Genomic DNA, 18,105 nt, shown 5'->3' with positions numbered 1-18,105 from the left:
ATTTTTTTGTCCAATGTCAGTTTGAGAAATATAAACATTAAACACAATTTGTCAATTTGCTCAATGCATCAATATTAAACAAATAACTTTTCTTTAAGTTTCCTGATTCAGATCAAGAAATATCAGATCAATCAATTATAAGTAAAGAGGCCTATAAATCTGACAAAGCTTAAATGCCAGCTTTTGATATTTGAAACCTTTCTCATTGCTCAGCCCGAGTCCATATATTCATCACATTCATACATGTATACAAAACCTCTAAGAATCAAAGTAAATTAATAATTTGAAGATATCTGATACAAGATGAATCAACTTCACTGTGGCTTTTGTCCAGTGTCCATTTGTCAAAATCAAAGACCACAAGGCCCTGAGCGAGGACAGAAAATACAGAGTGAGGGGAAAAAAAGACAGAAAAAGAGAGACACCTGCAAGGCTAGAAAGCTGACACCTAATCTACTCCTTTTCTTACATAAACCTCATCATAGCCTCACACACAACCTTTTCACTCATGTTTCACACTTTTCAACAAATCACTTTCCCCACCTCGGCAGTTCGCTTCTGCCTTGACCACATTTTCTCTCTTTTACTTGATATTGTAACCGTGTGCAAAACTGTATACTTTCAAATCAATCACAGAGACGATTTAATCAAGATGATAGACAAATGATAGCTGCAGCCTAAACAAGGACTCAAATTACGAATTTCTACAATCCTGCAGATATAAACTCTCGCTTCCTCGAATGCCTTAGATGTCCGTGATGTGACGGAGCTTTCTGATGTGCCATCTCGAGGCAAGGTTTGTGCCTGAGCTGAAAGTATTTGAAGTGGAACGGTGAACAGCCTGCTCTCAAAACTCAAGGGACACATCCGAGTTGTAATTAGGAGCGGATCCGCGTCCATATTTTATGGCGTACACAGACACAAACACATTCGGGGACATAATTTACATTACTGCCACATGTGTACATATATGATATATGGATCGGCGGGTATATGTGTGCATGTAAAGCTGACACAAATAGAAGGTTTCTCGCCCACACGGCACAACGCTCCATTATGTACATCTTCCATATCAAATTCTCTCCCCCAGTTTTTCACCACTCTCATGTTTGCTGTAATGTTTTCAGTACACAATAGCAGCAGCAGTGTTAAGCTCATGTTGCCCCATCAAGAGGAGAGTACCAACAACAACCAAACACTTTTCCCTCCTCTTCCCACCCTGTTTACGAGCGGATCCATTCGTCTCTCACTTTGTTCCCACGCTCCCTCGCTTCTTTTTTCTCTCCTCTGCATTGTCCTGTGCCCTCAGGTTAGAGGTTCTCTCTGTTTCCTCCTCTAAAGCCTGGAAAACAGAGGAGGACGAGAGGAGCTGGAGAGAGAAGAGAGAGAGAGCGAGAGGAGGGCCGGGCAACAAGGCCTGTCCGTCTTGCCTCCTTCGGCCTGGCTGGCTAACCGGTCTGAACTGGTTCTGACATAGGTGAACCAGAGACGTGTCCTCTTTCGCCTCCGGACAAAAACGAACCATGGTGGCATTCCATCCACAGTCAGCAGGTACCAGGGAAGTGTGCATCCATGTGTGTGTCTGCGTGTGTGTCTCCCAAGACCTTTGAGGCCTGGACCATTGCCAAGTTCATCTGTTAATGGACAGCTACGAGGAGAACTGCCCCATCCCCCCTCTTTCCCGTCTCTCCAGCAGCCATGCCTGCTCACGACCCCCCCTTAACCTCCCCAACCCCCAGCCAGGCCTGCCCAGATACAGGCCCTCGCTCTCCCTCCTCCTCCTCCACTCCCTTTCTCTCCCTTCCCCTGAAAGCTATATCATTCCCTTTTTCCCTCGCCTCCTCCTCCTCACTGCCCCCCAACACTCTGGGCTTCTCCTATTCAAGATAAACAGAGTGCTTCAAGTTCAGGGGACACCCTGGGACCCTTTAACAAAGCCATCTATCATGCTGTCTGCCTGAGACTCCTTTGGCCATAGCAGGCTCTGATGCCGCTGCTGCTGCTACGTCTCTCTCTCAATCTCCATGTGTGAGTGTGAACATACAGGCTGGACACAGACCAGCCAGCAAGTACGCTAACCTCACTACCTCCTAGCTCAAGCAGGACAATTTCGCCATTGTGTTTGTGGCCCCTCCTGGCCCCTCCAAGACCAGAGCAAAGACAGAACCCCCCCGCCCCCTTCTCCTCTGCCAGTGCACCCCCCTCTTGCTCCTGTTAAAACGAGACAAACTCATGACACGAAGGCACGCCACGGAGCGAAGAACAGCACGCACACCACTTTCCCTCCACACCTCGGAGACGGACTCCACTGACCCCTCTCCGGTTCCCCTGAAGTCAAACTGCGGGACGATTAACCAAACTGTCAACAGCTTAATAGTGTGGGAATAAGAGACTGACAGTAGGCGAGGAGCTGTGTGTAAACACTATGGAGATTATGAATGGTGCACACGAGAGAGAGAGAGAGAGACAGAGAAAGAGAATCGGAGGAGAGAAGCCCCTGTCATACGTGGTTCCTGTAACATTTATGGGTTCAATTATCTAGGTAGGCTTTTTCGGCATTCAAGCTCAGGTCTGCTATATGGAAATCTTCCGTAGCAGGTCTTTTCCCAAGTGATGCAGTATTCCATGCATTATTTTCTGCTCATTATGGGTGGCGGCAAGTAGGAAAATAAGCACACCACAAGAAGAGCATGTTAAATTGTCACACAGGCAGGCGAAATGATAGAGTTTCAAACATATATCCTTTTCCCACTAAAATTAGCGGATATATGCGGGAAAAGCAACTAAAAATAGGCAATAGAATTCTTTCCCATGTGCAGTAGATGCCTTTCTGTTTCTTTTAACTAGTGTGTCACGTTTGACATCACAAGCATGCAGCAAAACAGGGTAGTAAACAGACGAAAGCAGCACGGAGGCCAGTGAAAATGTTCTAGTCGTTACTACTTTTTCATATCTGATACTTATTTAGTCTTTCAAACTTGGTGCTGACTAATTTGGAACAATGTTCATTCACTTCTTGGACACAGACTGATGAAATTAGTGGTTGCCCTTCGTTACATTGCATTAGTTGGCTAAAGGCACAAAAATTAGTGCATCCACCAATTGTAATGTATGCATCACTGCTGACTGGAGCCAGTCAGCTGAAGCCAATAAAAATCTGTCACTACTGCAGAGTCATTTGTCCCAAAGAATACCAATTGTGCACAACACTTCCAATTAAAGACAAAAAACAGATGTTAGTGAGTTTTTTGTCCAGTGGGGAAGGGGCTTTATTGCCAGATGACACTTTTTCGTGCACACCTGGTGGCAAAAAGTAATGCACTCTTATAATGGTTGGAAGCCTTAGTTTTTGGTGCCATTGATCTGATTTGCATTATACTGAGAGAGTTACTAATAGGTCGTCTACCCACATTATATCTATAAAAATAGACTAGATGTAGCATGTATTTTGTGATGAAATGTCAATAAATAACATGTCAGAAAACAGAAGACTACCCTTTAAAGCAGAAATACTCAACTTGCTTTTTCCTGGGGCCACATTTGGAAAATTAAAGGAGGCCAGGGGCCAGTCACAGCTTTTCAGGTATATACAGGGGCATTTCTAGGATAGAACATTTCTAGATAGAAGTTGAGTATCACTGATCTGAAGTATATGGAGACAACATGTGCTTTAGTGTAATACCATAGTGGCCCAAAATGTTGTAACCTTTGCTCTCCATTATTTATTTTAGATTCCTTTAAATTAAATACAAGTTAATTGTTGCTATGTTTCCACTTATGCTGGAAGATTTCCAGAAACAAGACTTGCTCCTCTTACGTGAAGAAACATCTGCATCTCGTTTTTTCCCACACAACTCTAACTACAACTATTTCAGGAATATTTACAAGTTAAGGTGCATGTAGTTAAAGGGGCCAGAGAGTTTCCTGGCTAACAATTGTGACACTACAAGCTTACTCTTGGCATGGGAGAGAGACTCACATCACGGTCACACAAACACTCACACGCACTTTCTATCCCTCTCTTCCTCTTTTTCCTGCTTGTCCTCACATCTCTCTCTCTCCGACACACAGCAGCCCCAGAAGCCCCAGCAGCTGCTGTCCTCTCCAACCTGCCAGAGAGGGGGACCGGCCTGCCGGTTTTAGAGCGCTAAATTATCCATTAGATGTTATCAAGTTGTAGCGGGGCGATGCCATTCTGCTAGGAGCCATCAATCTTTCATAAGTCCCAGGCACGGCGTGCATTGGGATGCACTACCAAGAACCTGCTTGCTGCTCCAAGCACACGACCCACCCCTATCCACCAAACTGCACGCAAACTTGGACATGTACACACAGTGAGGGCGGACGTCCGCGCACATCGTCAACAAATACACATGCTGACATAAAAGCAGCCAGGTACACGCTCTTGCACTCAAGCTCTGCAGAAACAAGCTGGACGGAGCTTGTTAAGGGAACATCCAGTTCTACATTTCTTGCATTGTGTCTTCCATCCCCCCACCCCTCCAGCTCACCTCTCTTTCCTCTCTAAACAAAATTTTTGAGCCAAGCATCCAAATTGACGCTGCTTTAACCATGTTTCACTACCCCTCACACTACCTTTGCTTGCACGCTCTCCCCGTTTTTTCCCCCTCCTCTCTCTCTCTCTCCCTCCCTCTGCTTCTTGCCGTGGCCTGGCAGGCAGGCAGGGCAGACATGTTCAGAATGCGCTCCGGTAATGGGCTAATCAAAAATGCAAAACAATTGGCAATTACCGCGCGGGGCCCTAATGGTCATTAGAATTTACAACAAGGTAATGAACTGAGAGTCAGCTCAGTCCATGCATATTCATAAAGCAATCAGGCCTTTGAAGATTAAAGAAGCGCTTCAAATTTAAATGAGGGCGCCAGCATGTTATCAGTGAGATTCAGCCTGCAAAAGTAAAGGGTGCCTGGGACAGGAGTGTGCATTTATGAATGTGTGTGTGTGTGTGTGTGTGCGCGATGAGGGTTGGGGGTCAGTTTGGGTGTGGGGGGGTGGATGGAGTGAAGGTGTAAGTATGTGTGTGCATGCATCTGTGCATAAGTGATGGCGGTGTGTGCCGATCTCATTTGTCTGCCAAGTCGTGCCTGCACGCTTTTGTGCGAGGCAAACTACGGTGCACCAACACTGCCATATAGCCTAAAGTGATTCTAATAACTAAATTAGCACTCTCTTAAAAAATGAATGAGGCCCCTATCTTCTGATCATCGTTTTAAAAGACGTGGGATTTGAATCTAAGATCAAATGTACAGTTAACTTGAGCTATTAGGAGGCAATGAGCTTTTGAACACAACTCCTTCCCGGAGGAATACAACAACCTATTAGTATACATTTATGAAAAGTGCAGCGGCAGATATGGTTTGCATACACACCGACACGCTAAGGCACTCAGAGACTTTCACACAAACAGAGGGCTGCGAGTTTTCACAAGTGTAACGTCAGACGCAGGGGCCCTCTCTGTCCTGTATCTCTCTGGTTGAGATAAGATTGGCGAGACGCAGCTGTAGACGACCACCCAGCCACATACAAAAGGCACAAATAGACTCGCACACACCCAATAGACACATGCATTCTGACAGGCCGAGCCCAGTGCTGGGACCTGCAGCGGGACAGATAGTGGAGAAAGAAACATTATAGAGACAGATAGTGACCAGGATCAGTGGGTTCAGACTAACAGGACGCCCCTCGCCACCAGGGCTCTCCCATGGCCTCAGCATTATCACCATGGGTGTGAGAAAGACAAAGCAATGGTCCTTCAGCACCGCAGCTTTAGACACCACAGTCACAATAGAAACTGCAGAGGTTGAGCTGACATACTGAATGCAGGAGGTTATAGTAAGAAATACCCCTTTTATACCAAAATTAGCACGTGCTTGCAGGTTTTTAAACATGGAAAATCCTTAAAATAGACAAGAGACTCCTCTTTCATTGCTAGAAGACCAGAGTCGTGTACCTGGCTCTGCAGCATGCCTTTCTGTTTTTTTTTTTGTTTTGTGTTTTTTTCTGGTTTTTCGTGTTCAATGTCACAGACAGGCTGGAAAAAGGGTTAGTAAACAGTATAAACCAGCATGGAGGCCAGTGAAAATGTTAAGGCATTTACTTTGTTTTTTGTGAACGCAGCCCAGGTGGAGCTCTCCATGAGTTCTTTTTTTCCTTGGCAGCAGTTTTTTGGCTCGTGGGGTGGATTTTTGATTTGTTGGTCCATTCAGAGCTGATCAGGTCACACTGATGGATGAGAGGAGTAGCTGCTGCAAGCAATTGCAGACTTTTATACCCTGCAGACTGAACAGTTAAGATGACGTAAATACAAGAAAAAAAGGATTATTTTCTGAAAAATCAAAAAAAAAAACTTAAAAATCTGTTCCCATTCTTAAACCAACCTGCCTACTTCCTAAAATACTACTTCTCTCCTTTTTGCTCTCATCTGCCACTTCCTGAGCTACAGCTGTATCAAAGACACTTTTTTCTTCTCTGTTTCTGTTCTGTCTAAAAATAAAGTCATTAACCTGCAGGTGGTGAAGCCGGCGGCTGGCGTGACAGGCCCTGACGCTGTCAGCTGACCCTTGACCCTGTGATGTGACTGCCTGCCACGCTATTGACAGGACAGCGGCAGGACACGCTTATTTCTGAAGATACTTTTTAAACCCGTTGTGACGTAGCCGTGGACAAACAAGGTTGTTTCTGTCGTATGGCTTCGTTTGACAGTAGGTAAAGGGGAAAGAAAGAGGCAGCAAAGTGTGTGTGTGTGTGTGTCGTCTGGCTTGCTCTGCGGCCAAATCTGCGAGAGTGAGAATGAGCTCTAGAGTGGATGTTGGAAGCCTTTAAGAGGTGCAGACACGCTAATGTAGCCAAAACCTAGAGTTTCCAGTCCCTCGAGACAAACTACTGGAGCGATGCGAGGAGAGAGAGTGTGTGAGCGAGAAAGGGAGGAAAAGAGATGAAGAGACAGAGAGAAAAGAAAAGGAGAGAGAGTGTACGGAGGGGAGGAGGGCTGAAATAAGTATCATATGTTTCTGACAGATCTCATCAACTCACAACACATCATGGGGCCTCTGCCACAACACATTTATTACAGACAAAACACAAGTTCACAGGAGGGGGTTTACACTGTCCATGTGTGCCAGTGTGCGTGTGCATCTGTGCAGGGCATTGTTGTGCTCACAAAACAGGTGTGTGTACATTTGTGGGTGGGTGCATGCATTTGTGTAAGCCTCTTTTTGTGTGCGTGTGTCTGTGTGCGTGTGTGTGTGCATACTTGAACTAGCCTCCACCTGAATGGCCTGAGGCTGTGGTACCGGGGTTGTTAGAAGACAAACAGAGACACAGGAAGCCCAAGCCAGGAGCCCTGAGGACAGCACACACAAACACACACATACCTACCCTTAAGTACAAACACACACTCCCCCGCTGTCAGTCACACACAGCAGCCACCTCACCATAAGTCCTGCTTCCTAAACCCACAAAACATTGCTTTAACGCACACAGATACACCTCCTCTACCTCGCTCTCTCACACACACACACACACACACACACACACACATATTTAGGCCCAGCCCGTCCCTCAGGCCCAGCGCTCTGTGCCAAGTCTGGCCTGGCATAGTCCACAGAGGGGTGTCCTCAGGCGAGGCTTGCCAAGTCAAAGACCCTTTCATGTTCAGCCTGCACGCCCAGAGTAGTAAAGCTTTAACAAACAGCCCGACACTCACTCCTCTTCCTCTTTTTCTCTCTAACACACACACACACACACACAGGAAGCTTTAAACAGTTTAAGTGGTCGAAAACCACACACACACACACACACACACACACACACACATATGCACATACATTAGTTCAACACCACATCTACACTTACCATGTAAACATCCACTAGACTTCTGAATGCACCCAGAGCCACGAACACTCAATTCAACAACAAAGGCTCCGCCGACAACATTTGCGGGTGTTTAGAGCTCGGCTTCAGAATACAAAAATGTCCTCTATGAAAAATTCATCCTAAAAACCATTCCTGTTCACCTTCATTAAAACTTAGTGGAGCCCACAGCCAAAAATAGGAGCGATTTTATCAGAGCCCGGAGCAACTGTTGGATCAAATTAGAGTCAGTTTTTTTGCAGACAATGGAGTGCTTATGTTGATAATATTAGCTGGTGTCCAATAATTACAATAGCATGCATCTGTGCCTTTTCAGTATCAATTAAAGTGATCACCGAAACAAAGGCGCACGCCGCATGCGGACCCGCGTGCACGCACAAACACACTACAAAAAAGATATCACTCCCAAGGAGCCCCCCGCCACTTACACACACACTCTCCATGCAATGCCCAGCCCCCCAGTTCTGCCTAACAGATACCCAGTGTGTATATGTGTGCTTATGAGGGAGTGTGTGGGGCTTTTGGAGAAAGGTGGCACAGTGCCAATACGGAGCTTGCTAAATACCTTTGTCTCCACAACACAGAGGGACAAACAGGACAGGCAAGCTGCTGCATGAAGACAGCCACAGAAAGGTGTTACGAGAAATTCGGCTCTGTTGTCAGAATGTTTTCCTCCTCGTGGTGGAAAAAAGGGGGGTAAAGGTGGCTGCCATAATTAACTCAGTATTGATTCAAAGTCCAGGTTACAATGGAGGCAGTGCGCTGGAAAGAGGCAGCAAAAGTGTAAGATAGTGGTCGATTGGAGCGGCTACAATGGCCTCATTAACACACATGGCTACACTGGTGAGAATGCAAGAGGTGCTAATGCTGGGGTGGATAAATGCAGGACACAGTAATGTAGCAATATGAGCACAAGAATGTGGAACCGGACTCGTAAAATCTAGCGAAGAGAAACGATTTTGTGAAAATACTAATTATGGTACATAGGCCATGATGAAGCCTACACAGGAGTGCATCTTAAATCATAACAATGAAAAGCATCTTCGTCCAATTACTCAGTGTGGAAAGACAACAGTCATTCATTGCGCTGATAATTTAATCTGCTGAATAACAAATGTGAAACTATGAATCCACTTCACCACTGCTTTATAGTGATTTCATCCCGTGACATAAATCCACTTTTACACTACACTGCAGTCACATAGTTTGTGTGAGAAACCGTCATCTGCTCTTTTTCTGGGCCATCCATAATCTGGAGACAAGCGACGGTGTCCCTATGCATATCTTAAATTGTTTATCATGCAAATGATGGCACGCAGGCTGCTCTGCCCTCTCCTAACGGCCCGCAGCTCCAGACTGCAGACCCCAGCCCCAGCTGCAGCCATGAGACTCCCAGACGGCCTCAGCTGTCCCAAAGACGGAGAGGCACAGCTTCATCTCCAGCTCTGGGTGTATTACAGACAACCGCCCCCCTCCACTGCCCCCTCCTCACTCCACCTCCAAGTTCAACCATCCTGGGTGTCAGCTCCTTTAGTCCAGCAGCTTCTTTCAGCCCTCCACGCTGCGGTCCATACAGAAATCCATCTGCGTCAAGTGACATTTCAGGAGGAGTGTGGGGAGCGGAGGGGGTCACATTCATGTGAGTGTATGCACAGCAGCAGGATACAGTAAATCTTTAAGGGTGTAACATATAAGACGCAGCCCGGGAATAAACTGGACATGAAGCCGGCCTGGCAGAGGTACAGTGTTTAGGGACAGTATGTATTGAGATGCCTCATCTCAGTGTCAGCGTCTAACTGAGCAGGGTGAGGGAACATGGCAGCTACCATATGGGGCATGGGGTGGCGCGCTGGCACTGCCAGTCTGCATCCATCAATCTTGGACACAGAAAACAGAGGTGGTGGTGGTGGGGCTTTTAGGCATATGTGACTGATGTGTGTGAATATTCTATACACTGTAAAATGTGACAAGTTGACATTACTTAAAATAATCTTGGAAACCAGTGGCCTTGAAAAATAAAAGTAAATATAGCTATTAATCTTGATTTATGAGTACTTTATATTAGGGCTGTCAGCATTAATGTATTCATCGAAATGCAATTAAAGTCTGTATATAACACTTTTTTTAAAAAAATTTTATTGCATTAATCAACAATTCCGTCTTTAAGAGGCTATACCGGGTACCGAGTTAAAGCTAGAGTGATGATACTGGTATCATATGAAACGTGAAGACCTAACAAAAACGGTATGGCCATTTCACAAGGGGCCCTTGACCTCTGACCTCAAAATATCTAAATGAAAATGGGGTCTATGGATACCCATGAGTCTCCCCTTTACAGACATGCCCACTTTGAGAATTGCTTTACCTTGTCAATATGGACTTCATAACTGTTTTTGAAATGCAAAGTAATGGAATCGAAAACATGATTAAAGAATACAATTAATCGCGATAAACTACTGGAATTGTGGGATTAATTGACATTTAAAAATTAATTGTTTGACAGCCCTACTTTATATCTAATTGTTAAGTATACTCAAAATTTAGCTGTAGTTCCTTAGTTGTTGCAACTTAAAAATGTGGGACGACCTTGTTCTTTCTAAGTGTTAGCAACTTCAGTAAACAAAGTTAGTCTGACTTCACTTGATCATCACAAAGAGTATTTTGCCAGTGATTAAGTTAGGAGATCTGCAAGTTCTGTTTTGGTAACATGTTTAAGACAATACAAATATAATTCACTAGTTTTCTACCAGCACAGTACAGACATACAACACAGTAAAGTTGCTAAAACTTAGACTGACTTAACTAAGTTGCAACAATGTTATAAAATCAACTAAATATAACTACATTTTTTGTAAACTTAATTCAATCCAAAGTAAACATAAATTAAGACTAATTGTAATATTTACTTAAATTTTTCAAGGCAACCTGTTTCATAGATTTTTAAAGAAACAATGTACAGTGGCTGCATCCTCTGCTTTACCCCAAATCTGTTGCAAGTTTATCATTATTCCTTATCTGTAAACTTGACCTCACACACTCATGTTTTCCTTAATGTTTTCATGTTGTAACAGGGTAAGAAGAGAGTCAGGTTGAGGTGTCACAACAGGGCACGGCCTTTCTCCATGTACAACCAAATTAATCTTTTCATTACAGCGTCGAGCAAAGCCTGAATTACACAACACCAAGAAACATGAGGCCTATAAATAAAGCTCCGCTCACAATGCTACTGACCTTATGATATCATGTGAACTCCACTGCATGATGAACTAAATAAGCAGAGAAAAGCATATTCAAACAGCTGACAGGGCCAAGAGGCATGTTGGATGTGGACGCGCGCGTGTGATGATGTGTATGTCCATGTGTTTGTGTGTGTGCGTGTGTGTGTGCATGTGTGTGTGCTCATACACGGAGCAGATGTTTAACAAACTGCACACTAATGAACAGTGGTCATTCTGTGTGACAGTGGGCTGACTGGCTAACAACAGATAACAGTAGTCCCTCTACAATGCCGTCTGCAGAGCTGCAGCGCTGACTAATACAGTACAGTAGTGCACATTATTGAGCGCTGCTCTCCACACATTTAGCCTGAATTGGCTTCAAATTAAATCTGCCCAGACAATCATCCTAGTCTGGCACACGATATCGGATCTGTTAAAGGAAATGAATAAACATTCAAATAGGCCGGTCAAAATCAAACCCCACTCTGTAAAACCAGCCATAAGGGACCCACGCTTGTTTGCACAGCCACTCATGTTCTCACTACAGCCCCATTCAGCCCCGGTGGACAAACAACAAACCGACCAGCCGCCTTAAGAAGTCCTTAATTACTCAAATCAAGAAAAACACTGACAATTAGTGGCTGTAGGGTTCCTCAAATAAACGCTCGACAGTTCGGCGTAATTACATTCTTCTCTATCTCTTTTTAATTTTAGCATCGGAGTGAGGCTTCGCAGGCGCATATTTGAGGGAACGGGAGATACGGCGGTGTAATAAGCCAGGGAGGGATAGAGATACATCTCTCAGCACCACATGAGAGAATGCGGAGGCCACAGGATCTGAGCACATCTGTGATGCAGTCTCTCTCTCTCTCTCTTTTATAATCTCTTTCTTTGTCTGTGTGTGTCTTTTTCACTATCTGCAAATGTTTCTCACAATCATTTTCAGCTTGGTATGGTCTTCATGTGGATTCATGGCTTGCTGAGGAAGCTCCTAAATGCAGATATGTCACACTCTGAGATTGGATGCATCCCCGCTACCGGAAGCAACCACCAAAGAAAGCATTTGTTCCTTTTCTGAAATAAACTCTCTATGAACCTTTGGAAGTGTGGTCCCACTCTGCACCTTTACACCCAAAAGACTTTTGTTTTTCCTGCTCATTTGTTTGGTGCAGCAGCCATTTTAAGCTCCCACATGTGTTTACCTGTGATATTCTCCTGCTTGGGGATTATTCCTTGCAAGGGCGTAGATAAACAATCCTCATCCTGCGGCGACACCTGAACGGCCACCTCCACGGGGTGACACGCCCTCCGCGGGTGCTGATGGTGGCTCCGCGAGTGCGACGAGGACGTGGAGAGGGGTGAGGCGAGCGGGGAGGATGGCGGCCTGTCCAGGGGTTTGTCCATACAGAGGCTCCCGTGGCACTGCCTCCGTTTGTGTTCAATGAACAGCAGGATGTCGGCCAGGGGGAAGCGGGAGTGGCACTGGCCGCAGGTCAGCAGGTCCTGGTCCCCTTTGAGGGGCTCGCCCTGAGCCACTCCCAGCCTGGGGGAGTCCTGAGAGTCTTCTTCTGGTAAAACACCTGACAGCGGCTCAGCTGGAGGGAAGAAAGTCAGAAGATTGTGAGATTTAAAGAAAGAAAGTGATTCTGGAGAGCTTGTTAATAAATGTGTGTCAGGGGAAGCACAATACTGAGTGCTTCTTGTTACAATAAATAGAGACATCTACAGGAATAAGGTCAAGTTGGGAAATGTGTATAAGAAAAAAGAAAGAAAGAAAGAAAGAAAGAAAGAAAGAAAGAAAGAAAGAGCACTTCGATAAGGACTGACACGTTCAGCTTGCAGGCAGCAGCCAAACGATTAAGTTGCTTGACCCTCTTTATTGTGCTGCCAATCTCGCTTTTTTAATGAACCTAACACCTCTGAGAATCAAAAAATAGATTCTAATTTGAGTTCAAGATGATTGGACCCCATTTCGTTAAAAGTGCTGGGATCTCGTGAACCAAGGTTAGACATTGAGGGGTTGGATGTGGAGTAGGTCCCTGAAGTACTGGCAGAGAGAGAGAGAGAGAGAGAGAGAGAGAGAGAGAGAGAGAGGAGAAGAGAGAGTGAGAGCATTTTAAAAGAAGTAATCTAGCCACACGGTAAACGACATTGGGCGCCCCGACTGGGATGTTGAGATAAGATGTGATGAATTCTTGCCGCCGGTTCAACCTTTAATTCCGTGTCGGGTCAGACGAGGAGGTGGTGAGGGACTATGCAAGATAGGCCCTGTTACCTGTATGTTCGACTGCATTAAAGATGAGGGAATTTGCCCCTATTTTACTTGGAGCTTATCTTAACCAGCTTATGCCATGGACATAGGCGGGGTGTGTGAGGCTGGGTTAGGTGGAAAGATTTTCTTCAAACCAAATAATCTCATTTTGATGCCACGCGAAGAGTGATGTGAATAACTTTGAAAACTCAAACATAATCCTTTTTTTGCAGGCGTCTGACTGCGGCAGAATTTAAAGTAGTTTAGGCCTGTGTTTCCCTGCTGGGCCACAGGAGTGGGTCGGTTTCACTATCAGGAAATCAAGCCTCTTCATTTGGCATCTTAGATTTTTATGGCTCCGGCAGATCAATAATTTCTTTTTATGGGGAATTTTTTTCACATTCAAACGGAGTAAAAAACAAATGCATGTATCAAGCATGTAGGTCAATTTCTCCTGCCTTATGAATATGTAATAAAATGGGGTTTTTTTTGCTACATAACAGCTCACCAGTGCCCCCAAAGAAAGATTAGGTTTTAATTATCTTGTTAAAATAAATAATGTGAATTAAAAATTAAAATTAAAATTTAAAAAAAAAGTTTTTTAACTAAGTATAACTGAACTTAAAAGATCTGGGTCAGAGTTCAAATAACAATTTATATAGGCTGTATTAAACCTCTGCAAGAGAAAAAAAAGTTTTTATTTAAATGTGTATATTTTTGTAAATTGTTTCATGCAAACATGCCTAGAACTGATTGTCTTTACACACTTTATATTTGCATTTTTTCCTAACATTTTGTAATATTTCACTTTATTTTCCCATTTTATAAACCACAGATGGGCAGCACAGTGTGCATAAAACACACAATCACTTATTTCTGCTGAAACGATCCTCTGCACGCGCTTGGTCAAGCAGCACAGGGATAAAGTGGATCAAGTTCAAGTTCATAAGTGGCCCCCAGGACTACAATCACATTGCGCCCCCCACTGGCAAACCCTTTTGACAATTATCCCTCAAATGAAGGCATACATGTTGCCAGAGCGTAATTGGTTTCAACCGAAATTGGAACAGCATGCACGGACACATTTAAAATCATTTAAAGGCAGAAAGAAATATACTGGCTCCTGATTTAAATAAATCTGTATATTTGGCGACATATCCATATCCAATAGGCATTCACTGATACACACAAGAGTGTACAGATAAAGCAGTTCCTGCTGTTATCCGACGTATGCTGGGAATTCTCCTGCAAATATAAACGCAACCCCACATAAAAATACCATCATGCAATCTCAATCAATGCCCTGCAATTTTATCACACACGCGCGTAAAACCAATAGTTGCAGAACACAATCCGCTGACGGTGATCCGCGTGGATTGATACAACACGTATCTGTTAATAACACAGCTGCGCATTAAAAAATAAAACGTGATGTTAAAGCAGCAGCTGTGAGGAATTTGTGACACAGAAACTATATTCCGCCTTAAACGCACACGAGGTCCCTGCGCTGTGGACAAGTGGGTATGTAAACACCATTTCCCTGTGTCCAAAGCAGCACAAACCTTTTGTAAATGCATAATAACAACAAAAAGAACAACGAAGGTTGTTGTTTTGGAATTGCTCTATACCTGAAAACTTATGAGCGAAATGGCAGCAGACTCGGGCAGCCTTCATATAGGCAAAGGTCTCTGGCCATAAAGCCCATGCATGCCCTTTAATGGCGAAAGAAACCTTGAAGGCTGCGTTATACAACACAAGTTCAAGCTCCCTGTCACGTTGTTTCAAAAACTTCCACCTCGCGATCCAATAATCAATTTAGAATAACCTGTAGTCTTGGATGTGTTTGTAATTTCACTCAGGACAGCGTGCTGTGTCCGTACGTGGCTGTGTCCATACCTATTCAAATTCCCCGAGGAAGTTGCCCTGTGTGAGAGAACAAGAGGTGGCTCGCTCAGAGGGACAAACAGCTAAATGAAGTCAAATTAATATGTCCACTTACGCGAAAACTCCCGTTTGCTCAAGTGCTGGGGTTTGCCTTGCTTGCGGCGAGACATGTTGGTTTAGTGGCGGCTTTTCAGCTGAGTTCACATTGGGAAATCCGTTCCTATAAGGTAGACTCCAAATGAAATATCTTCATTGATGCGTCTGACATCCAAATAGGAAAAAAAAAAGAAAAAATGAACGGCAGATCACACAGAGGGTGAGGCGTCGCGCGCTACGGGCTGTGCGGACCTCTTCATGACTTTTTACGCAAAGACAGAGTGATGGGGGTACAGCGATACCCCCCTGAGCTGCAAGTTCAAGTGCGGACGTGACGTTCCTGCGAACTTGAACGTCAGGAGATGGACGGACTGAGACATAGAAAACATGGGCAGGGCGAAGCCGGCCAGTGGGAGGGGGACAAGGCGTAATAAAAACCAATGGACACTCATTATGGACTACCTATGGAAGAAGGGGGGGTGGAGGGGAGGCAGAGACCCCGAAGACACCAATGGACAGAGGGGATCAAGGGGGCTGGGCTAAGAGAGAGCGAGAGACAGAGAGAGACAGTGACAGAGAGGGAGAGAGAGAGAGAGAGAGAGAGAGAGAGAGGAGTTATCCAAGGAAGTGGAGGAGCAGTAAAAAGCGCATGAAGCACAGAGCGTTATGTGGTGGAGCAGTAAAGCAGCTTTACTGCTCCATTCATATTAATTAGAGTCTATTCCCAGGCTGATATGAATATTAAGTGATTATGTAAATTTACAGTGTGGATCGCTGTATTTTTTTTAATTTTTTTTTTTTTTTGCATGAAGGTAGGATAGTGTTTTTATTTCACCATTCATTAAATAAAAATGTACATTCAAATAAATAAATAAATAAATAAAAAAAACTCAGCAGGGTTCTGCCCCTTCTGGGCCTAATTCCTAAAAATTAGCTCATGGCACTATATAAAAATATGTCAATGAATAAAATAAAAAAATCAAATAAATGAATAAATAAACTCAGTAGGGTTCTTCCTGCTCTGTGCCTGATGCCCAAAACTTAATTTATGACATTGTAAAACAACAACACAATCAATAAAATAAAATAAAACAAAATAAAATAAATAAAAATTCAGAAGAAGCATATGTGTATATATATATATATAGAGAGAGAGAGAGAGAGAGAGGGAGAGAGAGAGAGAGAGAAGAGATGCTTGATGCTTGCATTTTTTTTTTCTTTGTTTAATGTGTGAGTTTAAAGCTTTCTACAAGGGACCACTGAGAAAAGCTGTTTCTTTGTAGAGTGCTTTAAGGATGACTTTTTTTGTAAGCAAAGGTGGAAGTTAGCATCACCCTGCTTTCCTCGTCAAAAAGCCTATGGGATTTTGCCATTTGAACTGTAGGCCTACTGTTGCATAAAATAAGATCTGTGGCAAAAAAAAAAAAAAAAGATTTATGATTTGAGGCGTTGATATGATACTTACAAGTTTTCTTCAGCAAGATAATCTTCACAAGGGAACACCACTTTGGGATTTTTGAAGCGTAAATGCAACAACCAGAGGTAAAAAGCTATTGTTAAGCTATAAACAAACTACACTGTGGGTGGCATGACTTAAAGTTGCCACCAAAACAAGGCTGTAAAGCTGTGTTCAGCATGATGACCTTCTGTCGTCTCATTTAGCCACTTGTTAGCAAACGCCCTTTTTAAGACACATAAACCCTTCAGAATTCATGAGTGGGATATTTACTGAGGTATTTTATGTCACAGAACCAAACTTGAAAGTCTCTTAAGCTTATGTTAACCACAGACCTTATTTCAATCATCGAACCAAAAACCCAGTCAAAGCTACATGCTCACACTCCCAGGATTTAAGACACTTTTCTGCCACAATTTATTTGTCGAAAGAAGTTCAACTTAGGCCTGCTTTGTTTTTTGTCCACAATGCAAATGTTAACACATGTGCATAGGTGTGGATTTTGGCGGGCACACATAGGGACACGCCCCCTCAATATCTAGACATATGTGCATTTGCCCCCCATAATGATATAATGATGAAAGTAGCAAAAGAATACAGTCTGTACTGTACTGTAACAGTTGAATAAACCCATGCCCATGGGTGGCCTAAATGCATGAGAGAAAAAGAAGATCATAATAAAATCAAATCAGTGTTAATGTAATGAGATAATAAGTGACAAGAAATTGGATTGAAAATAGATGTTTTTTTTTTTTTTTCTCTTTTTTACTATAACAGTCTATTTTTTCTTATTATTCTTCAATATTAATTGGCTGAACTCACAACCAGACATTTTTCAATCTTCTGTAGGTGAGTCTAAGTCTGTGCAAAGGACTGTAGCCTGTAAGTGATTTAAACAGTGTTCGTCAGGGGTGTCAGTTAGAACACAATCATCAGACATTTGAGTCTTCAAATGATTTTTTTTCTTGGAACAACTTCTAATAGTACAGCACAATGAATAGAGCTGCTACAACTAACAGCAGGAGATATGCTGCTTGTGACTGTATCTGTGATACTGAAACAGAGAATAAAGAAAGCTTGGTTAGAAATAATCCACTGTACTACAGCGCTTAATATAAACAGACATAAAACTTGTGAACAGATAAGAATAAATAAGTGATGTCTTATTCTAGTGACTGGTTTTATTAACAGACTAAAGTGCATATAGGCCCGATCTACTGCTCATTCAAGTTTCACTGGTCTCTTTCAGCTCTATTAAATCGTTGCCTCACCCTGCCATCACTGAGTGGTGTTTGCTGCCCTCTAAT

At 43.6% G+C, this 18,105-nt stretch overlaps 1 protein-coding gene across 1 annotated transcript in view; it reads right to left on the bottom strand.

Moving 5' to 3' along the window:
- Positions 1-15,851, bottom strand: part of LOC121942505 (B-cell lymphoma/leukemia 11A-like) — a 43,573-nt gene extending 27,722 nt beyond the window's left edge. The window contains exons 1-2 of the mRNA XM_042485724.1: positions 15,362-15,851; positions 12,314-12,706 (exon numbers count right to left, since the gene is read on the bottom strand). Coding sequence (XP_042341658.1) covers positions 12,314-12,706; positions 15,362-15,416 — 448 coding nt within the window. The 5' untranslated portion in view covers positions 15,417-15,851. The remainder of the gene's footprint in view (positions 1-12,313; positions 12,707-15,361) is intronic.
- Positions 15,852-18,105: the final 2,254 nt, after the last annotated feature.

This window comes from Plectropomus leopardus, chromosome 4 (assembly GCF_008729295.1).
Source record: "Plectropomus leopardus isolate mb chromosome 4, YSFRI_Pleo_2.0, whole genome shotgun sequence".
Lineage (NCBI taxonomy): Eukaryota > Metazoa > Chordata > Actinopteri > Perciformes > Serranidae > Plectropomus > Plectropomus leopardus.
The sequence above is the reverse complement of the archived record's forward strand: the minus strand, read 5'-3'. Positions and strand labels throughout refer to the sequence as shown.